Source organism: Sprattus sprattus (genome assembly GCF_963457725.1).
Source record: "Sprattus sprattus genome assembly, chromosome: 3".
Taxonomy (NCBI): Eukaryota; Metazoa; Chordata; class Actinopteri; order Clupeiformes; family Clupeidae; genus Sprattus; species Sprattus sprattus.
The window spans coordinates 42,161,915-42,185,326 of NC_137922.1; the positions used below are offsets into that span (position 1 = coordinate 42,161,915).

Consider the following 23,412-nt stretch of genomic DNA (forward strand, 5'->3'; position numbering starts at 1 on the left):
TTTTGGGGGGGTCTTTACTTGTATTTAATGATTTAAGGAATCGATCTGCTCTGGCAGTAAGGTATGCCAGTCAGGGTTGGAATGTCTGGCCAGTCGAAGATTAACATAAATCATTTACCACCGACATGAGTACACACAGACACACACACACACACACACACACACGCCCGCCCGCCCAAGTTTATAAACATCCCCACACAAATCTCTCCCTTGAATATGAAGTTTGTGATGGATTGGTTATGCCTCCGACGTCAACACGTCAGGATCAAGTGTCCCTATGGTAGAGCGGTGTCATCATTACTCAGGGTCTAAACAGCTCACAGACTTGTCTTGTCTACCTGTCTTGCTGAATGTATATAACACGATGTAAATCTGAATGTACATAATATGACATTATTCAGCCAATTACGAGGGTTGTGATGGATTGGCCATACCTCCCACTTCAGCAGAGGGGTCATGTCCCGACTGTAAATCAGTGCAAGCATAAGTCACGATGAGTGAAAACAGATCACAGACTGATGCCATTCTAAAAGCACTGCCATGTTATATCATCCGTCTCACTGAATGCATATAGCATGACAAACAGCAATCAATTATTCAGAAACCCACCTCTGCTTGAATAGGAATTAGGGGCCAATTAAGAAGCTACAATTCTAAAGCTAATTAGCTGCGCTGACTGAACAGGAACTGAACTGAGTTGAACTCTGATTACTGCAGATCTCAAGTCAGGTTAGACCGCTGATCTTCTGGGTTTTGGAAAGAGATGTGTGGGTTTGTTGTGTAAACAAAACCCTCTGAGCAGGCAATGGAGATGAAATGGATTTGTATCAGTCCATGAGTAAACTAAACATGACCTTGAGCTCCTTTACTGTCAGCAAAAAGTTTAGGAACCTTTTAGCCAATGTGTTATATGTAAACATTCCGACAGTCCTTGGGCTCTCTTAAAGCAACATCTAATAATTGTAATACTATAATTGTCAGATTTTCCCATTTTGCTCCCAGGACCCCCCAGGAGCAGTAGGCAGCTGGTAAGCGCCCGGGGACCAAGTGAAGTGAACCGTCCATCTTGGTCAGGGATGGACAGGAAAGTGTTCTGTTCTTTTGCATGTTTTTGTGTTGGGGTTCTTAGTGGAGGAAACCCCTTGTGAACATGGGGAGAACATGCAAACTCCACACAGAAAGGCCCGGGAGATAGCCCACCTGAGCACTGAAGGTCTGGGGAGGACCTGTCCCCCAGAGCCAACAGGACCCCATGCCCCATCAAACCCATGACCTTCTTGCTGTGAGGCGGCAGTGCAAGCACCTGAGCCACATCTTCGCTACAGTGAAGGCCATTGTCTACGATGTAAGGCAAGATTATCCAGTTGATCGTCCAGTTGCCTAGCATTTGCTTTTGAAGGGGCTTCAGCAGTCTGTGTACTTACGTGTATGGAGCCCATCAAGCTCTCCAGGAAGGTCTGTAGTTTTTCTGCCAGGGTCCCCTCTGGGCTGAACAGCTTCACCAGCTCCCTGCCATCACAGACCCAAATCCCCGCGTCAGAACCCACACAGAGAAGACAGTTCAGTTCAAAACCCAATCTTTCTAACTTTCACTCCAGGGCCTGTTCCTTTAAGGACCCAGAGCAGTGGAAGGGTAAAGCTCCTCTGTAACACACCTATCAGTGGTCTCTAGACAGTCAGTTGTGCTGAAGGACGAAGAGACAGAGACAGAACATTGGGTTCTCTGGAGTTGGACTGTAAGGAATCTGCTCTGTTGGAGCCTGTAGAACCTCATTTGCATATCTAGAGCATGTTGAAACAATTCTTCAAATAATCAAATTATTTCGCTAATGTAACCACTTCTTATGAACTTAGTTCTTGTTTCCTGTTATTGACTAGATTAATAAAAAGAACAAAGGACATGTTTGTGTTGTAACCCAACCCTTGACATGCCTCCTTCACCGGGGCAATAAAACAGTACCTGCAGATGTCCAACTTGGATTTGAGATAATCCTTTTGGATGTACAGCTCCTTCCTGTCCTTCAGGAGACAGATGACGTTCTCCTGCTCATACAGCTCCCCTCCATCAGGCACTTTCAAGTGGTAATGAATGTACAACTCCCCCACCTGCACACACAAGACGAGAGAGACACAGACAGAGAGAGAGAGAAAGAGAGAGAATAAGAGAGAGAGAGAGACCCTTCACTTAACTCCTTGTCTTATGTAACACTGTGCAATTCCTTCATTAGCGTCTATTCTTACTCATTAATTAAGGCTTGCTATGTAAAATTAAAGGAAATATTAAAGTCCACGATTCTGGCAAAAGATTGTTGATATTTGAGCTCAATAACCAGTCAAATAACATCGTCCCTTCTCTCAGATGCATGCGTGATGAGACAATAACGCATAGTGCAGACGTACCTGCCCAAAGCTGAGCGACTTGATCTGCTGAGCGATGCCGTTCTCCTTGAGCTCGGCGTAGAGCTCAGCGAACTCCTCGTGGGAGCAGAGGAACTGCTGGACGTAGGGCACGGCGTCGTGCACCAGAGCCTGCAGGGCCGGCGAGGGCCGGTAGCTGACGGTGTGCGCCTCGGTGCTGACGCTCTCCGAGAGCCGCGGCACGCCGCAGATGTCCAGGAGGAGGCTGCGCTCCTCCTCGCTGAAGGTGGGCTCACTGCGCTGCTGCTTGAAGGCTGGTGGTGGGAGTACAGCGGGAGAATGAGCCATGGGAATGGTGGGACATTTGATCTAAATTCTCTTTTGACTGTTCCAAATGTCATGCAGCTTTACCTGCACACCAACAGCAACCACCAACTTCAAAATCCATGCTTGCGTCACACGCACGTTTCAGTTAATTGTTTTGATTTGCCCATACCCATATATTTTATTTACCTATACCAATGTGTAACTACAGAAACACTCCTAGACAACATACACAATTCATTACCAAGACCTAAGCAGACTTGTCATGCTGAACCAAAAATAGATATTAGTTTGCACCACTAAACAAATAAGGACATGATGTCTGTGTGTGTATGTGTATGTGTGTGTGTGTGTGTGTGTGTGTGTGTGTGTGTGTGTGTGTGTGTGTGTGTGTGTGTGTTTGGGCCACCTGTTGAGGTTCCAGGTTTAGCGCGAGTGGGGGCTCTCTTCTGGGCAGAGGGCAGGTTGAGGAGACACACTTCGGTGTGATCCTGGAAGATCTTCTCCAGGTGTTTGTCGTCGGGGATCATGGGGCTCTGAGCCAGGGACACCCAGCAGCTGCGCTTGGAGGGAAAAACTCTCTTGTTCCACAGCATCTCTGTGTGAGCCAGACAAACGGAAGAGCAAAGGGACACGGTGACAAAGAGACAAAAGAGGTGATTTTGCAGAAACCATGAAAGTGCTCTTAATCTGGGTTTGCTCATATCATAGAGGCTGAGCCTTTGCTAAGTGGTCTAGAGATGCGGTGGTTATTTTTATGCTTGAGTGTCAGCGAGTGGCTTAGGGATGCCAGTTCAGAGGTCGTGGCGAGTATCGGCTTACCTCTGAGGGAGGAGCAGTAGCTGGGATTCAACTGAACCGTTGGCTCCTGGTCTCCACCGTGGCACCATATCTTACACTTCTCCGCTGGAATGGAAAACAGGAAGTAGTTAATTTCAGTTCAGCTAATGCACCCAACCCCTACACACACACACAGTCATACATTCCCCCCAAAAAACACACAGTAATGAAACACATCTTAACTCCCAAGGGACTTAAGTCACTGACTAAGCACAATGAGATCTCCCAGCCGATCAATTAGATCGATCAGAACCTTGCAGCAGCACACCAGGCTTGCCATCCAATACTTCCCTGTGGGAATACGACTGGCTATTTCTAATGCTACCCACCCAGCTTGGCGTAGAGGATGGAGACGTCCTGGAGGATGAGGCCTGCGGCCTGGGATTCGGACTCGCACACCAGCTCCAGGAGGTCCACGTACTGCCTCATGGAGGGGTTGCGCTCCACACCCAGCTGGAGAAGCAGGAGTGTTCATAGACTCACAAATACATCACCAACCTCACAGCCCTTTCTTACTTCATCAATTACATTACAATTACCTTTTCCTTATTCTTCACACAACATTCATTATTGCAGTTCATTGTGGCAGTTTTTTGTGGACCTCCAAGAATGAAATGATTCCCACCATTTGACATGTTGTAGACATTTGTCTGTAAAGAAACAATATGTGAAGCTTACCTTTAAGAACAGAGCTTTCATGTCCGGAATGCTGCTGTAGAAGATTGCCAGAACTTTAGGTTCTTGAAGACCATTGCTGGAGCGGACCATTTCCTTGTATCGTTGGAACATTCCGGTAGGGTCATTCCAACAAACATCTTTTAGGTGGTAGAACTTGCCGGAACACCCATTTTCTTTCATTCTAAAAACATCAACACAACCATAATGTACTTGCATTATCTAATTCTAATATCTAATCTATTAATCTAATACATCTAATACAAAATTACTAAATGTATAGTTAAATATACACACAATATACAATGTCTTACATGTGAAAACATTACTACATGGCCTACATGAATGAAGAGAATGACATTGTGCGTAAGGCTTATGGCATTATCTTTTGAATTAGCATCAAGTCCTTCTTAAGAATGTGACCTTTTGTTAGGTTCCTGGTCCTAGTTTAACCTTAACACTAGTCTAGAAACAAACACACACACACACACACACACACACACACACACACACACACACACACACACACACACACACACACACACACACACACACACACACACACACACACACACACACACACACACACACACACACACACACACACACACACACACACACACACACACACTCTCTCTTCCTCTCCTACCCCTGATCATTCCCCATAAACCCGTTGACCCCCCGCTGACCTCTCTGACTCGACAAACACAGCAGGGGTGTGCTGGAGGAGCTCTTTGAGCTGGCCTGGGGGGCAGTTGGTCTGCAGGTAGCTGTAGACGTTGGTGATGTGTTGGACGGTGGTGGTGAACAGCGGCTCCTCCGCTCCCTCGGGTGGGGTGACCTCGGCTGAGGCCTGTGAGCTCCACCTCTTCAGGTAATCAATCATCTCATCCACGGACACAGTGTGCTTCATGCCTGGAAAATATACCACTCACCATTAATATTCACTGTTCCACCATTACAATTCACTGTTCCACCATAACAATTCACTTTTCAAATGTACCATTCACCATCAATATTCACCTTTTCACCATTAATATTCACTGTTCCACCATTACAATTCACTGTTCAAATGTACTATTCACCATCAATATTAACTGTTTCACCATTTACCATTCAAATGAACCATTCACCATTAAAAGACTGAAGACAACTGAGAGGAACACATTTTTTCATGAAAAACACCTGTGAGCCTTCATGTCAGTCCCCTCCATGATTCAACACAAGTCACATACTGAAATCTTGATGCTATGAAGTCTACAGAGTTGAATCAATCTACTGTCAATTGAAAACAAAACTCAAAGTCTTTTACACTCATCAATGCAAATATCCTACAATAGCCCTATAAAGCTAAGCTAATACTCATCAATATATTCAACCCCCTGATTTGTCTATCCAATCAATAATGCAGAAGGCATTGACTTTCTGCACATGAAGGCATCCTCTTCAGACATTCACCGCCCTCGTGTACACCACCTACACAATACACACATAATCTAAAATATTAACATCCCACTGAAAAGCTAACTGCTGGGGGCCACTGCCAGGGCATTCTGGGTTGCGTACCGATGGCCCTGGTGAACTCGCTAGGGGCCATCTGCACGTAGTCCACGTGCGCCCCCAGCAAACTGTGCACCTCCTGTGAGTAGAGGTAGACGGAGCCAGGGCAGCGGTAGGCGGCGGCGGACCGCAGGTCGTCCTGCTGGGCGCGGAAGGTGGGCACCCAGGGTAGGCAGGTGAGGGAGATCAGGAAGGAGGAGCGGGTGTCACGCAGGGAACGGCCCTCGCCATCCACAACCTGGGCACTGAGGTACTGGGAGTACTTCTCTCTGAGAGGGAGAAAGAAGGGCAAAACTGCATGTTGGTGCTGATTTCTTTGTGAGTGTGTGTGTGTGCGTGTGTGTGTGTGTGTGTGTGTGTGTGTGTGTGTGGTGTGTGTGTCACTGTATCTCAAAATTAGAATCCTGCCATTACATATCAAGATAAGGAAAAACTAAGATCATATTCAAAGGCGAGTGTCTTGCTCCCCTTGTCAAAGGGGGGGGGATCACTGCCAGGGGGAGATACCTGATGTACAGACGCCATTGTCAATCACTGCTAATCAGGGTTTTTATAGTCAGGCTATCCAGAGAGTGCGTGCCAAAGCCGGGAGCTCTGCATCAGGATCACAGAGTGATGAGAGCGAAACGGAAGGGCACAGCACAGCAGTGTGAGTCATAGACAGCTGAGACAGAGAGAGAGAGAGGAGGGGGAGGAAGAGAGAGAGAGAGAGATAGATAGATGGATTGATGGGGGAGGGAGAGAGGAGGACAGAGGGGGATAGAGAAATAGACAGGAGGACAGAGGGGACGTAGAGGCGGACTGGTGAGGACACGTCTAATGACAGGAGAGCTGAGGCTGCTCTTTTGGGGAGTTATCAGTTGGAGGGGTGGGGGGTTGCCACTTGAAAATCTGCTCATTCCAATCCCGGGGGGGGGGAACACTTTAAAACGACTAAGGTGCTTAAAAACTAACACTCCAGCGAGGCTCATTTTCAGCCATCCATCCAGACATCCCCTGCTGCTACGGCACGACAACGGCCCTTTTAAACGTGACACAGGGGTCACCGATCAGATTTCAGCGAGCTGACGCACAATTAGAAAAACAAAGAGGCAAAGCAGAGGGGGGTGGGGTGGGGGGTTGGTGTGGCATTCAGTGCTGTGGTCTCACAGTGACCCAAACAAGGCAGCATTTAGCATCTTCCAAGCTTATGCGATCATAGCGGATAAGAGGCAGACAAAAGGCCCTCTGCCCAGCCTTCCGGTGGAATGTGCCGGAGACCTAGACAGAGGTGCGGGGGAAACTGTATGTGGAGTCAGAGAGGAGGGAATGAAGAGAGGAAAGAGAGAATAAAAAGGAAAAAAAGGTAAAACAGATAGAAGCGAGAGAAGCTAAGAAAAGGCCAAAAAGACAAAAGGACAGACACAGGGAAAGAGGACAGATGAAAAGAGAGCCAAAGGACAGAATGATGCCAAATCCCCAGTGGACTGGGTGGACTTTAGGGCAAAGAGCACTGGGGCAAATGGTGGACGGGCGAAAGAGTAATCTCTGAGGCCGGATGCAAGACCAGTGGATTTCCAGGGGCATTAATGGAATATGTGAGTGTGTGTGTGTGTGTGTGTGTGTGTGTAGAGGGGGGGTAAGGGGGTAGGATAAGGGCGGATTAAGGCAGCTATAGTTGGCAGACTGCAGGGGTGTTTTGTCTGAGGATAACAGGACCCGAGTGCATTTAAGTTTATTTATTTATTTGTTTGTTTGTTTGTTTGTTTCTGCCAGCAGCATAAAAGCCTCCAGCCGATGAGTAGGATTGCGTGGGATGTGTGTTTGTGTGAGAGTAAGTGTGTGTGTGTGTGTGTGTGTGTGAGAGTGAGTGTGTGTGTGAGAGTGTGCTACTCTGTGTGAGAGTGAGTGTGTAGTTCAGGGCTGGGTCCTGGAAGGGAGGAGTGTTAGTGGTTAGCAAACACTGGACAATAGCAGCCATGAAGGGGTTTGGTTGGTGGCAGGAGTTACAGAGCTGATCTTCTAATCCACCCCCTCATGATGGTGCTCCAGATAGCCGCTAGAAGACAAGGCATCCTACACTCCAGCACAGAATGGTGCCAGTTACAATCTCTCAAGCTAAGTTTTTTAAGCTAGTCTCAATAGAGGTACTTTGAAGAACCACTTCTTGTGATCTTCGGGTCACTGAAAAGATTTTGCTTTGAAGGACTCCTTGAGGGATATAAAGTCAACTTGTTCAAATGAAGGATTCTTTGACGCGAAAGGATTTTGCCTCTTGACAGTACGCAACAAGTGGCTTGGAAGCACTAGGAACTGATGACAACAAACGGAACACACAATGTCGACACCAGAGAGACAAGAGTAGAGCTGACATCTCGGTACTTTCAAGACTATCTAAAGAGGACCACACATACTCCTCCTGGAACACACACAGACAGAAGACACACGCGGGCACGCGCACACGCGCACACACACACACACACACACACACACACACACACACACACACACACACACACACACACACACACACACACACACACACACACGGTGAATGCCCTGTCACGCAATGCGCGTTGGATGCGGAGGAGAAATGCAGCATGGCACATAATCAATAATGTATATGCTGCTGAATAGCCCAGTTACCCAGTGTCCCAGTTCTTGTCCAGCAGGCTGAGCAGCGCCTGCCTCTGCTCCAGCTTGGCCTGGGCCGACAGTTCATCGGTGGTGGCCAGGCCCTGGAACTCCTCGCACTGGTAGTCCTCCAGCGTGTACACGCCGCCTGCGGGCTTGGGCCACAGTCTGCCCTCCTCTGCCCATGGACTACAAGCCTTTGGTAGAGACAGAGAGGGGAAAAGGAGTGGAAGGAAGACAGAGAGGGAGATAGAGAGAGAGAGATGGAGAGAGAGAGAGAGACATGAAGAGGTACGGATGGAGAGAGAAAGAGAAGATAAGAAAGAAACTCATTAAATCTCATCTAGGGAAACATGTGTCATATTTAGCCTATAGCTGTGTCGAAAGACTCCGGTGAGATTTGGCTTTTTTCAGATCAGAATATAAACTGTGAAAGAAAAAAATGCATAAGGTAGGAAATCGCAAGCATAAGGCAAGAAAAGAAATATATTCTCGAATGTGGTTCTTTTCTTTTCTTTGGTTCTTTGTACATTTTTGTCTCCGTCTCATGACATCTGTGCTGATGCCAATGACTAACTGAAGGGCTGAAGGAGATCACGCCTGGGAGGCTTTCCAGGGACGCCACATGCTCCCCACCACCACCAAACACTGTGAGGTGAGGTGAATGAGGAGGTGCAGAGGTTTTTCAAAACTAATTTAGGCTCCGGCGAAAAACTAAACCAGGCAATCCCCCAATCTGTCAACATCCCATGACACCAGAATGAGATGACCTGTCAGATGACATGACATGGAAAAACAAAACAAAAAAAAACAAGAAATTCGCCTTCAACAGGTGAACAGTCAGAAAATCCTTCAAATCATCCCGTGGGTGTTCCAGTGAACCTGGCTTTGCTTTGAAAGGCATTTGGTCAACAGACCACCAGTCGTTTCTGAGAAACCCGTCAACAGACCACCAGTCGTTTCTGAGAAACCCTTAAACCCTGAATCAATGAATACCAGTGTCCATGAGTTCATCCTCCTGTGAGGCACATTGCTAAAGCGGAGGGGGGGTAGCCTGTGTGGAATCTGTTTGGCATGTCACATGGCAGGGGGTCCCTCAAGCACACCGCAGTCCCAGATCATAGGCTTGTGCTATCACGTTTGCCATCCGGCTGGATTACAAGATGAGGGCATTGTGTGGCACAGTTGTCTTTGTTTTCCGGGAATGTACTGGCAAATGCCTGTGCTCGGGTTCTGGCAAAGCACTTAATATTATGCAATGGCTAATAAATGAGATCCCTTACAGCAGCGTGGCTTCTCTGTCAGAGAGAGGGGATGAATTAGCGTTTCGTTCACTGTGTATGAGCGATTAGCGTGCGGCTACGGCTCTTGGTTGGCCACCTGACAAGCTGTCTGGCTGAGCCCCAAGTGGGCATAATGATGTGTGTGAGTGAGAGTGTGTGTGAGAGAGAGAAAGAAAGAGTCCCTCTTGTTCCAAAACTCTTTGTCACATCTACTCAGCCCGAGTATTTTGTGTCTTTTATTATTTTGTGTCTTTGGCTGTTTTTCCCGGAGGTGCTGACCGGCTTACCGGTGCGTGGTACCTCGGGGAACAATGGACTTTGAATATTTAACCCGCCGACATGGCGTTAAAATTGAATCTTTAAAGTTTAGCATTGAGGATGTAAGTCTAGCTATGGGGAAGATAGTAGGCTACGAAAATGTAGTTTCTGCTTCGAAAATGAACCAGGCAATTGTTTTATTTTTGAGCTCAATCGATAAGGCCCACGAGGTCACTAAACATGGCATTACTATTGGGGGCGAATTTACGCCCGTTCTTCCTCTCAGTAGTCCTGCGAGGAAAATCACACTGTCTAATGTCCCTCCCTTTATTAAAGACGAGGTTATTGCACGCGAGTTATCTCGCTTTGGAAAGGTAGTTTCCCCTATTAGGAAAATGTACCTGGGGTGCAAGTCATCCCTGGTTAAGCACATGGTGTCTTTTAGAAGACAGGTTTACATGGTCCTGAAAAATGGACAGGCTGACCTCGAACTTAGTTTCAAGTTTAAAGTAGAGGGTTTTGATTATGTGGTGTTTGCTACGTCAACTTCGATGATGAAGTGTTACAGGTGTGGGGGATTAGGGCACCTGGCGAGAGCCTGTCCGGAAAAAGGGGAGGAAACTGCAGGAACCCCTGCTGACTCTCCCGCTTCGGATCCACCTGCACCTGATTGCCTTTTGACCGACGTCCCTTTGGCTGGCACTGTCGTGTCGGACCGCCCAGCGCCTCCGGCTGGTGAGCCGGCGGCGGGTGGGGCTGTTGCGGCGGAGCCTGTCGTTACGGAACCTGTGGTGTATGACCGGCCTTTGAAGGAGGCTGCTGTGACAGTTGGCGAGGTGGCTGAGCTCTTTTCCCTGGACTCAGTCACAGAACTTTCTGGTCCTCGCGAGGAAAAGACTGGTATAGCAGTGTCGGATGTGGTAGCAGCGATGGAAACGGAGAGACGTTTCAAAGAACCAGCTTTGAAGAGGAAATTGGTGGATCAGGCAGAGGTTAACAGTGATGAAAATAAAGATGAGTCTGTGGGGTCTGACGGGTCAGTGGTGAGTTTTCCAGTGTATTACAAAGCGACGGAGATCCGTCGCTTTCTGCATAACACCAAAGGTGAAAAAAACGTTGACATTGGTTTTTTTTTTCCAAAGCGGTCTCGGTTGATTAATGATGTTGCCTGTTATATAAGAGAGGGTGCCTTTGATGAGGAGGAGGTTGCACGCCTCCGCATGTATTTAACTGCAAAAGGAGTGGTCAAATGAAATGTTGTTAAATTCAGAATTAGTATTGATTTTCCTTTCTGTTGTGCTTGTGTTGTTTTCTTTACTGTGGTGTGTGTATAGGTGGTGGTGAAAGGATCTGTTTGGTAACTTGTAACTGTTGCACAATAAAAAGTTTTGTTCAAAATCAAAAAAAATCTCTCTCTCTCTAACTCTCTCTAACTGCTAACCTCGCAGACTACTCTTTTCTCTCTCTCTCTCTCTCTCTCTCTCTCTCTCTCTCTCTCTCTCTCTCTCTCTCTCTCTCTCTCTCTCTCTCTCTCTCTCTCTCTCTCTCTCTCTCTCTCTCTCTCTCTCTCTCTCTCTCTCTCTCTCTCTCTCTCTCTCTCTCTCTCTCTCTCTCTCTCTCTCTCTCTCTCTCTCTCTCTCATCTCTCTCTCTTCTCTCTCTCTCTCTCTCTCTCTCTCTCTCTCTCCTCTCTCCTCTCTCTCTCTGTAGCAAAGTTAAGGTCTGATGTCTCCAATCTATGTATGCTGTGTAAAGGGCCGAATTCTATGTTGCACTGTTTTTGAGCCAAATTGACTCAAAACTGATGTAGCATTTAGTAGACGGTGCTTATCTTTGGAGTCAAGTACTCCCCAACAAGAGAAGGAGCTGTGCATATGTTTACATTTTTGATAGGGCAAACTAAACTGTCCATGTGGAACAGCAGTAGGTTGGAGCAGGAGGGGCACATTGTGACTCAGGTCAATATGTTTTACGGCGTTAGCTGAATTAGAACATTTTAGTTGTCTACGCCTTTTAAGTTGGACTGCTGGACTTTTTTTTCACGCAAATGGCTGTGAAGAGAAAAGGTAATGATAATGGTGGTCTGTTGTTTGCCTGGTGATATGTGATTATGTGCTTGGTGCTCCTCTACAATGGTCTGGGTGTAGTTGGGGTAGTGCTACATAGAAGCCTGTTTAGGAGTACTTCATGATGATCCATGTGATGGTTCCTTCCAGGGGGTCTCAATCAACCAATCAATCTCTCTCTCTCTCTCACCAAGCTGCTGTGCGCTGATGGTGCGCCTCTCCTTCCTGAAGATGAGCAGGTCTCTCACGCCCAGGGCCATCAGCAGCTCCCTCCAGCCCGCCACGTCACGGTCCGCACGCAGGTAGCAAGGGTCAACCATCCCCCAGTCCACACCTGAGCACAGGAAGAAGGAGAGATAGAGAGAGAGAGAGAGAGAGAGAGAGAGAGAGAGTGAGTGGGGGAGGGATGGGTGCCAGAAACAAGGGGGGAGGTGTAAAGGTGAAGACCGTGATAGAAATGAGAACATATGCACACACACACACACACACACACACACACACACCAAACACGCACAAACACACAAGGCCAATTTGAAAGCCCCATCTCTACTGTCCACCAGGAACAGGTCAGGCGTGCCATTATCCTCCACGCGGTGACCCATTCCTTCGGGGCTTACATAACCGTCAGCATTCTCCCCTCACTGTTCATGCCTTCTTGGGCCACTACAAAAGGCCGAGCAGAACTTGGAACTGCTGACTTGGTTCTGCGGCCCGATCCAGGGGCTTTGAAACAATGGGTGAGCTTTGACTGAGGCATTGTGTTCTACAAGAATGCGGTGAGCAGGGAACGGGCTATGAGAGTTGGCCATCTTACATGATCCCCACACTGCACTAAACTGTTAAGACAGCAGTGCATGGCTCACCATCACAGTAGATCTGAGGATTGGTGTCCAACCATAAAAGCTGTTGAATTCACCTCTCTGCTCTCATGCAGGTGTTCTATGAGATGCAGTTTCATTATTTTACATTATTGAAGGCTTCAGAGCTTCAAGTGTACCAAGCCCTGACACAACACAACACAACACAGCACAATTCAAATGATTGTCAAACTGACAGTTCAAGTAGCATTTCATATTTTGAGAAAACCGATGTATAAAATCACTCAAACACACACTCAGTCACTCACACACACACACACACACACACACACACACACACACACACACACACATACACATACACATACACATACACATACACATACACACACACACACACACACACACACACACACACACACACACACACACACACACACACACACACACACACACACAAAGATATATAATAGTAAATGTCTTGAGCTCAGCAGCAGATACATTTCAAACTCTAGCTTCATTGTTAGACTGTCTAGGCCTCCATGTGCATTTCTATGTACTATATAAACAAAGCGTTTCCATGACAGTGCACAGCACATGGGCACGATGGAGTTAATATAATGATCACCAAACACATGTGTAGTGCAGAGGTGAGTAGTGGATATGGGCAGTTTACCAGGCAGTTTGGTGGGCAGGTCGATGTTGCTGTATTCTTTGGAGAAATGCACTTTGCCCTGGGCTGGGCACCGCAGGCCCCGGTTGGTCAGCACGGGGATGGGCGTGGTCAGGCTGCCGTACTCCTGCTCCCGGACGTGCTGCTTGATGAACAGCAGGTAGCTGACAACCACGTCCTGCGGCTTTGACTGGGGGGGGGGGGGGGGGGGGGGGGGGGCACAGACAGAGACAGAGGGGCAGAGTGTGAGTATTTCCCAGGACGCATCAGGGACATGTGCAAATCCCCCCCCACCTCCCCTGCTAAAGATTCAGCTTGTGATTGTGACAGTCCTGTCTCATAAATGTATTCATTGAGGTGAGACTCTAGGACAGAGGGAGAGAGGCAGGGAGGGAGGGAGGGAGAGGAAGGGAGAGAGGGAGGAAGAGAGGAAGGGAGGGAGAGAGAGTGGCTGTCTTATGGAGAGGGACTGTCGTGTGAGACTGCACCCATCTCAAAGTTCAACTTGTGTGGAGGGAAATCATTAAATGAGAGTGTGCATAAAAACTTTGTGTAAATAACAAAGATGTGTATGTGTGTGTAAGAGAAAGATACTGAGAGATACTGAGTTTGTGTGTGTGTCTTTGTGTGAGAGAAAGAGAGTGATATATAGTGAGTGCATGTATGTGTGTGTGTGTCTGTCTGTATGTGTGTCTGTCTGTGTGTGTGTCTGTCTGTGTGTTTGCGGTCTGTGTGTTTGTGTGTGTGTGTGTGTCTGTCTGTGTGTGTGTGTGTGAGTGTGTGTGTGTGTGTGTGTGTGTGTGTTTGCGGTCTGTGTGTTTGTGTGTGTGTGTGTGTGTGTGTGTGTGTGTGTTGGTTTGTTCGTGTTTGTGTGTGTGTGTATGTGTCTATCTGTGTGCGTGTGTGTCTATGTGTGTGAGTGTGTGAGTGCGTGTGTGTGTGTGAGCGTGTACCTTCAAGGCGTCGGTGCTGAGCGCGGGGTAGATGTGCTGGTGGAGCACCTGCTGGGGTTCCAGCTCGTGGACGCCGAGGCGCAGCAGCAGCTCCCGCACCTGAGAGTTCCCCAGACCGTCCAGACTGGACAGCAGAGCAGGAGCCACCGTACACAGGTCACGGTACAGAGCCTCCAGACCTGACACAGGGAGAGAGAGAGAAGATGAGAGAGGGGGAGATAGAGGAAGAGAGAGAGAGGAAGAGAGATAGAGAGAGAATGGATGAGAGAGAGGGACAGAGAGGAAGAGGGGGAGATAGAGGAAGAGAGAGAGAGAGAGAGTGGATGAGAGAGGGGAGAGAGAGGAAGAGAGATAGAGTTGATGAGATGGGGGAAAGAGTGGAAGAGAGATAGAGAGAGAGTGAATGAGAGGGGAAGAGAGAGAGAGATGAGAGAGGAGGAGAGAGAGGAAGAGATAGAGAGAGAGAGACAGAAGTGTAGAGAAGAGAGAATAGGGGGAATGTTATGTAAGAGAGAGAGAGAGAGAGAAAGAGCAGGGGTGGGAGAAGTGAGAGGAGGAGAGTGAAGGATAAAGAGAGAGGGAACGATTGAGGTAGAGAGAGGGAAAGGGGTACCAGGGAAAGAGGAGTGTGGGTGACGCAGGAACAGATAAAGAGAAGGAGTGACAGAGATACGGAGGGAAAGGGAGATGGTTGAAGGAGGGATAGAGAGCAGGGAGTAGGAGGGGGTGGGAAGGTGGAGAAGAGGGAAAGATAATGGGAGACAGACAGAGGAAGAAGGGATGTAAAGAGAGGCAAGAAGAGAGAAGAAGATAACGGACGTGAAAGACAGAGTGAGTGAGCGATGAGGGGTGTGTGCGAGGACAGAAAAGACAGAGGACAGGAGGAGACAGAGACGATCAATAGGACACAGCAGAAGACATGGAAGAAAGTGAGAAGAAAGTAAAGAATCAGGAGAGTTACGCAAAGGGAGAAGTCAGAGAGATGAGCCAGCTATGGCACGGAGGGCGGCCAAAACAGAGAGGAGTCGAGCACTGACACCAAGACTTAACAAAAGCTTTATGCCTGCTTGTGTGTGTGTGTGTGTGTGTGTGTGTGTGTGTGTGTGTGTGTGTGTGTGTGTGTGTGTGTGTGTGTGTTGTGTGTAGATGGTGGGTTCTGACCTACTTCCTCCTGCTGGCAGCCTCTGCGTTCACCTGACAGTGAGCCAGCCCATCTCTGCCCTACCACCACCTCAACCACCTCCTCCTCCACCACCAGCTCTGCCTCTGCTCACGGCCCCGGCTGCTGCTTGAGCATGATAACGCTCCGCTCACACTCACACACTAGCCTCATTTGGTTCTAAAACTGCAAACACAGATTCCCGAGCGCGGCGCGCTTCACGCTACGATGCCGGCGACAGGAAACACTCTGGCTGCATGAAAGTTGCATTGTGCTGCTACTGAGCCATTACTTATTCATGACTGGCCTTCCATTCATGAACTCCCTCCCTCTCTCTCTCTCTCTCTCTTTATTCCTGTTTTCTATTGAGTTCCCCCCCTCTTTTCTTTTCTGTCTCCCTCTCTCTTGGTGCGGGTGATGACGCAGGTGTATGCGAGAGCGAGGAGATAGAGAGAAAGAGTGCGTGACTCAGTAGGGTTTATTCTAGAGGAGAGTGTGTTGAAGCGAGGCCCGAGAGACGGATGTTTCCCCCGTCTGACTACAAGGGCACTGAAAAGGGAGAGGAACACACACACACACACACACGCGCGCACCAACACACACACACACACAAATGCCTCCCTCTGCGATGTTCTCAGTCTCAAACTCCATTAAACTCCTATCTGACACTGTGGGTGGTTTTAAGTTTGGGTGTGTGTGTGGCTGTGAGAGAGAGAGCAAGCTTGTAGATTGGTGCATTTGTCCATGTGACTGTGTACGTGTGTGTTTGTCATTATGTGAGGGTATTTGAGGCCATGTGTAGGTGTTTGTATTTCTGTTTTGTGTATTTATAGGTATATATAAGTATTTGGGTGTGTGTTTGTCTGTGCGTCTCCAAGATGGCTGAGCACCGTACCTTTCTGGACCTCCCCTTCCTCACTGAGGGGGAAGAAGACGCCTCCGCTGCTCAGGGTCACCAGCCGCCCATCAGCCAGAGGGATCACGGGAAGGTCTTTGAGCCCCTGGAGTGAGGCGTGGGCCTCCCCGTACTCCTGCTCCTGGGCACGGTAGTTACACTGCAGCAGCCTGGCCAGCTTTCTCATGTGGGAGTCTAGGAGAACGGACCCGGAGGTCATCATTACTGGGTCATTATCATCATGCATTAGCACCACCAACACGGTGGACACAAACTCTCTAAGGCTTCTAAGCCAAGGGCCGTGCTCCAATGACTGATCAAGTAATGTGGAGTAAATATGGGCAGCATAGGTGTTATCAATAAGAGAGACATACATCAGTTGCTGCTCAAGGAGGGAAATGCATATAAAAGCTAAACATACTGTGATAATTGGTATAAACAGTTACATATTTATGAAGTGATGGATGCATCTAAAGATATGATTACGGTATATTGTATTTATTGTCACTGACCATAATCATTAGACTGAACTTATCATCTGAACTTCTTGTAGAAGTGATAGGGATAGGAGTTTAACAACCCTAAAACCTGATCGTAACACAACCAGAAGCCCACAGACCCCGTCTGTCCATACCTGACAAGGGCGCAGCGTTTTGCACCAGCTCTCGGGCCATGGCGCAGGTGACGGCCGCTACGTCGGCCCCGCGGAGGCGCCGCACCCCCAGTGTGGCCAGCAGGGAGGGGGGCAGCTGCGCCTGCAGGTGGGGGTGCAGGTAGGAGAGCCGCAGGTGCATCTCCAGGTCCTCTGCCCCGATCACTTCCTGGATGACGGGGTCCTGGCACACGGCCAGCTCGGAGGGCTGCTTGTATTCTACTTTACTGTCTGAGCGTGAAAAACAACAGGCTGGATTAGGAGAGTCAATGAAATCAGTTGGGGCTACTCATTTTTTTTATTCTATTTTATGTACTTTTAGAAAAAAGTATTTTGCCTCCTTTTTTCCTTTGGTTGTTCCTTTTGCTGCTATGTATGTAAAACACATTAAATTGGCTCTGTGTATGAAATGTGCTGCATAATAAATCTTCCATTCTGACTTTGAATAATTACCAACAAATGTCACATCCTGGCTTGCTGTCTAACTCGGTCAAAAATAGCTCCACCCATCCCCACAATGGGTGGCAGAGAGAGCAGCTGTACCTGTGCCTATTTTGGCCGGTAGGCAAGCTCTGCCTTTGAGGAGCTGGAGGATCTGATTGGCCACCGGTCTAAAGAAGTCTTGGATCTCGTCGGGAAGCGGAACGAATTGCAGGAAGTAGCACAGTCCTTCCAGACCGCTGAATTCTGGGTGTTTCTGTGAAAAACAAAACAGAGAAGACACAAGGACATTGAGGATTGATTATTATTGATTATAGTAGGGAGCACTCAGTTAGATTCTTCCTGACTACAGTAGCACGTGGTCTTTAACTCTACATTGCAACCTCATCAAATGTACTATTAAAACTACTAGAAGTGGCGTTAGCATTTCTCGCTAAATTTCTCCATAGTTAACCACCATTATATTCCTGTGCTTTTCTTCAACATGGGGAGCAAACCATGAAATAATTGGTAGGCAGAGATGCAAGGTTCCTGACTCTTCAACACAACTGCACACTCTGTATATATATTTTATCAGAGCATGTAATTTGTAAGGGCTATTAGAATGCAGAGCCAGCTAGATTAAGTACTCAACAAGGAGTCTGGCTTACAGTGGTTTTGAAGTACCTCATAGTAACATACAACTTCTTTTTAAATAAATGCAACTTGACAATAACCGTTGCATAACATACATAAATCACATAATTTGACTCCAAAAAGAAAAATGTACTGCATCACTAGTAGTGTCTTAAACAACTGCAAAATTATTTAGGCTTGTGGCTGGCTATTTGTGATAACATTGCAAGAAATGATCAACGTTCAAGTACAGTGGCTTGCAAAAGCATTCAACCCCCCGTAAAAGTAATCATAATTGTATGGGTTACAAAAAACACAGATTACATGGATTTTCTCAATCAGCATTTTCATTGGGATCACTGGTGCGTTATATACAAGCTGTGGTATATTTCTAAAGGCTAAATACGTTATTTGTCTACTAAAATGAAATCAATTAAAAACTAAAATATTCTGCTTTCCCCCCATTCTTCTTGGTAAAATGTATATAGAACATCTAATAGGATTTTGATCTGGGCTTTGACTGTGCCATTTTAGAGTGTTAACTTCACTGCTTTTTGGCCACTACAGTGCCTTGAGGGACAGTTCTACTGGTAGATAATCCCTCTCCCAAGCCACAGTTTTACATCAGACTACAACAGGCTTTCTTGCGATATTGTGTAGAATTTATTTCCATTCATTCTTCCTTCATTTCTTAAAAGTGACCCTATTTTAACCACCCATAGGTAGAGCCGAATTATGCTCAGTTATGGTCAAATAAGTGACACCTCTGTATCATTTACGTCATCAGCCTTCATCTGGAACTCAAAATCACAGGGGGTTGAATACTTAAGCAAGTAGTATATTTCAGTTTTTAATCTCTGTATTTGTAATGTTAGCAGACGAACAAATAATGCCTTTGGAAATAGGGTAAGAGTGTGTAAATGTTAGCAATAAAACTAATGATTGGGAAAATATGTGTAAGCATCTTTTGTAATAGTCAAAATGGTGATGGCTTTCAGGGGGGCTGAATACTTTTACTTTGGATACTTATTATAGCTATTTATACTTTTGTAGGGTGTGGTATTGTGCTTAGCTTCACGGTTGACTTGACTTTGATCCCCAGCCACTGCAGGCTCCCTTTGTAAGTCGCTTTGGATAAAAGCATCTGCTAAAAACCTGACCTTTCCCTTTACCTCCACTGTATACACGTGTGCTACACAAAGGCAGGGCTTGAACAATGGCGTGCTCTCAGCGCGGCTTACAGGCAGTATCTTTTTTGTTCCTTTTAAACCCTACCGACTCAACAGTAATTACAGGTGACGTAATGTCATTCATTATTGATGTATCTGACTCCAGCTTAAATTGAACTCAGATTCAACCACCAAGGGGTCTATGAAGAATGTTCGAGTTCATTTAGTTCTTTGTGATCATTAAGATCAAGGTGACAAGGGCAGATGAGGTGAAGCAAGCAAGCACCGCGGAGCAGAGAAGACACGCAGGCTCTTACGCTGAAGACGTCCATGGCCTCCATGAAGAGCTGAGGCAGGTTGGAGCGCAGCCACTGATTCCAGGAGCTGTCCCTGTCCACGTCCTCACGAGAGGACGGGATGTCAAAGTCCCCTGCAGAGGACATTCGAAAGAAAATACTTTAATGAAAACACTATTTAAACCCAACTGCAGCCAGCTCGGCCAGTTGAAACGGTTCTTCTGATCATTGAACTAAAAGAGCATCTACCTGTGGCCACATCCAGAGACATGTCTGGGATTTTAAGAAAAGTGACCTTATTCAAATGCCAACACTAACTGTCAAACTGTACAAACAGCTGCACAGATGTGCATGCCTATGCCAATGCCTGACCAATATCTGTGACCTTGGTGATGACCTCTGACCTTGGATGATGAAGCGGAAGCCAAAGCTGCGCAGTGGCAGGAAGGCGAAGACGCTCTGCTGGCGCGGCTGGAGAGGGACGTCGGATGAAGATGAGGACGAGGACGCGCCGTCGCTCAGGCAGAACGCCATGGCCAGCTCAGTGGACTCTACTTCCTCTTTAATCTGAGGGGCCAGGAACAGAGAGAGGTTAATACATAAACAAATGATTCCCTCAACGAAATACAACAGAACAAACAAACAAAACAGACATTTAGTTCCCCACTGAGGGGAGCTGCGTCCCCAACCAGATGGTGATGATATTCATAAAAGAAGAGCACTCAGAAGTATAACATGCCACCCTCCTCTTTATTTTGTTCTCATGCATTTTGGCTCTCATCGCCCAAGAGAGACATGAAGCATCTGCCATAACCAAATGAATTGAGGAACAATAATAATATAAAAAAACAATAACAGTCTGTGTGCTGTTTTATTGTTTGAGGATTGAGAAGAAAAAAAAAAGCACGCTATTTAACCCCAAGAGAATTCTGCTGTTTAACAAAGGGGCATAACAGATATATATACATGAAACACATCACATATGGTCTGATGATGGCATAGCTACTAGGGTCTGATGATGGTATAGCTCCTAGCTCCTAGACTGGAGTTGGAGATGTATATGGAACCCATACAAGAAGAGAAACACACTTGGGAAATCTATCCAGGATATTCTGACATAGCGTGAGTGAGGTTGTCAATCGGAAGCTGGGTGACTACACAGGGAAATCCTCTCTCTCTTGAAAGGCCCCCTCTTAAGATGGGACTTAATTAACCAGTGCTAATTTGATGGCATCCCTGAACACCTGAGGTGGGGGAACTCAAAATGGAGGCAGAAAAAGAGAGAGAGAGAGAGAGAGAAAGATAGAATATCACACTCATGGTGAAAAGGAGAAAGATGATTAAAAAAAAGAGTGGGGGGAAAATGGCAGCGGCTGCCACGGCACAGTTGTTTTCCTCCTTCTTTTCTCTTCCCCTCTCTCTGCAAACCCTGTGACCTGGATCGGATGCTTTGGTGTTGGGCGGGGGCGGAGACGGTCCCCTACCCCTCCAGGCGCTAGAAATTAGCACGCTACAACTTGCTAATAAGCCACGGCGCATGGCTGTCTGGAGAAGATCAGAGAGAGAGGGGGGGGGGGGAGGGAGAGTGTGAGTGTGTGTGAGAGAGGGAGGGACAGAGAGATAGAGAGAGAGAGAGAGAGAGAGAGGAGGGGGAGCGCACACAGCCGTCTGTGCTGCAGACTGCGGAGGGCTTACATAATGACGGTAGGGCCCCAGAAGACACGGACATGAAAAGGCGAGAACAGTCCTGATGTGAAGCAGCGAGATGGAGAGAGAAAGAAGAAAGAAAATGGATAAAGGGAAGAAAAACGGGGCAGATCCTAAAGACTTTTTTTTTTTTTCACCAGTTAGTTATTAGAAAGAAGATAAGTGGGGCTTATTGTGGGGTGTGTGGGGGCGGGGGACAGGGGAAGGGCCGTCTTGTGGATTTTGATTTTACTTCTTTAATTAGCTCACTGTTGTGTACCTATTTTGATTATTATTGTATCTGTTTTAATATTGGTGTTTGCAAAAGGCAACTCACTCACACAGATCCCACACAACATATTAAAATAGTCCTGGGTGGATTCCCCAAAGCCTTTTCATTCCATATGTTTCTCCACCACTGTCAGAGTACTAGCGACTCTACCATGAGACCATACTTCATGTATTTCAGGTGAAGTGTTGACACAGTCCTATTGTTAGTAGGCTCTCTGTGGACCAGCTGTAAACAACACCCCTTGCGGCCATGTGTGTGTGTGTGTGTGTGTGTGTGTGTGTGTGTGTGTGTGTGTGAGTGTCTTGCCTTCTTGGGGTGGAGCATGTTCTTGACGACGAGCCAGCGCTCCAGGCCACTGGTGTGCCGCACCTCCAGGATGTTGTGGCTCAGGTCCTGCCGACTCATTGTCACCAAGCGCCCCTCGGTCTGGGGTCAGCAGAAAGGTCAGAGGTCAGACAGGGTCATTTAAAGCCACGCGTCAGCACAGCAAACAGCAACACTAGCAACTAACAACAAAGAGTGAACAGTGTTAGGAGTTAGTAGCAGTTAAGAGAGTTAAGCGACAGATTAAGTCTATTGTTAAGTCTCTAAGGTAGAGTCTCCCAGGTCCCCCCCATTTCCGTGTTTCTGAAGCGACACTGTTGATTGGTTGTAACAGTGTTATGGCGTTCCAAGCCGCTTTGTTTGTGTCCCATTTACAGAACCAGGACCACACAGGAACACCAGAGTATTTTTGAGCGCATGAACTGGGGGGTAAAGTGGAGGAATGTGAGGAGGATTTCACTGATGCAAAGTGTAATAGATCATAATCAAGGACTGCACCTTTAAAGACTCTGAACATGGGGGGTAAACTACTGGGTGGGGTGGCATCTGTGAAGCTGGGAAGGGTGACAGTTACCTGGTTGAAGATGGTGATGGAGCGCAGGCGATGGAGAAAGAGCAGGAGAGAGGGGTGGACGTCGCGGAACAAGTTCTTGGTCTGCAGGCTCTCGGAGCGGAGAGGGAGCAGGATCTTTGTGGTCCAGCTGCAGGGCGGTAAACAGGGTAAGGTATTTGTTTACCAAATGAATAAATGTAAACGTAAACATAAATGTAGATACAGCATGGAGGCTCACATGGAACAAGTCCTCTGCTGAACATAGAATCCTATTGTGACTGGACTGGGCTAGACTGTAATGTCAGACTATATAAGACTATTGGGTTCTGGATTACTGGACTGAATACAGTGAATTTGGTTGTTTGCACGAATAGGCATTGACGGCAACAACAATTTACTTAACACAATACATTGTCTTGCCTCAACCATTGTCTATTGTCTTAACTGGAGAAATCCAAAGTCACTGGATGGAAAATGGCGAGGCAATTCAATTGGGAAAAGCTCCCTCTAGTGTTGTATGTTAGTAATGCATAGTGTTGAGTTTAACGGGCCAGTGATGTCACCTCTTCTGACAGATCTCTGGGGCGTTTGCAGTCACGGGTCGCTCCTCCTCCACCCAGTGGGGTAGGATGTAGCCCATGGGGCCGCTGTTCTTGTCAAAGCAGACGTGGAAGTCGTTGGAGTGGATCTGGGGGCAGTCTGTCACTTTGAACACCGACTTGAACCCGATGCCCTTCTGCCCTGCGAGTGAGACGAGTCACAACAACTCAGTCAGTAACACCTCCGTGTAAAGACCACAACGTGTTAATTGTACAGCAAACCTCCAAACAAAAACAAACAACAACAAACCCGACCTTGATGAATAGCTTAGCAGATACTTAAATATATATAGTTGTATATCTAGGTTCAG

General features: G+C 47.2%; 1 protein-coding gene across 1 annotated transcript in view; it reads right to left on the reverse strand.

The window, feature by feature from the left end:
- Positions 1-23,412, reverse strand: part of LOC308362770 (uncharacterized protein) — a gene marked incomplete at its 5' end in the record, with an annotated part of 45,097 nt that overhangs the window by 7,644 nt on the left and 14,041 nt on the right. Inside the window, 23 exons of the mRNA XM_080835497.1 lie at positions 1,425-1,509; positions 1,961-2,106; positions 2,401-2,672; positions 3,092-3,280; positions 3,505-3,588; positions 3,852-3,975; positions 4,201-4,381; positions 4,887-5,112; positions 5,764-6,026; positions 8,383-8,567; positions 8,948-9,018; positions 10,572-10,871; positions 12,167-12,310; positions 13,471-13,657; positions 14,421-14,599; positions 16,475-16,669; positions 17,109-17,357; positions 17,670-17,823; positions 19,669-19,781; positions 20,052-20,214; positions 21,932-22,051; positions 22,524-22,650; positions 23,066-23,243. Of these exons, the coding sequence (XP_080691623.1) occupies positions 1,425-1,509; positions 1,961-2,106; positions 2,401-2,672; positions 3,092-3,280; positions 3,505-3,588; positions 3,852-3,975; positions 4,201-4,381; positions 4,887-5,112; positions 5,764-6,026; positions 8,383-8,567; positions 8,948-9,018; positions 10,572-10,871; positions 12,167-12,310; positions 13,471-13,657; positions 14,421-14,599; positions 16,475-16,669; positions 17,109-17,357; positions 17,670-17,823; positions 19,669-19,781; positions 20,052-20,214; positions 21,932-22,051; positions 22,524-22,650; positions 23,066-23,243 (3,935 nt within the window). The remainder of the gene's footprint in view (positions 1-1,424; positions 1,510-1,960; positions 2,107-2,400; positions 2,673-3,091; positions 3,281-3,504; positions 3,589-3,851; positions 3,976-4,200; positions 4,382-4,886; positions 5,113-5,763; positions 6,027-8,382; positions 8,568-8,947; positions 9,019-10,571; positions 10,872-12,166; positions 12,311-13,470; positions 13,658-14,420; positions 14,600-16,474; positions 16,670-17,108; positions 17,358-17,669; positions 17,824-19,668; positions 19,782-20,051; positions 20,215-21,931; positions 22,052-22,523; positions 22,651-23,065; positions 23,244-23,412) is intronic.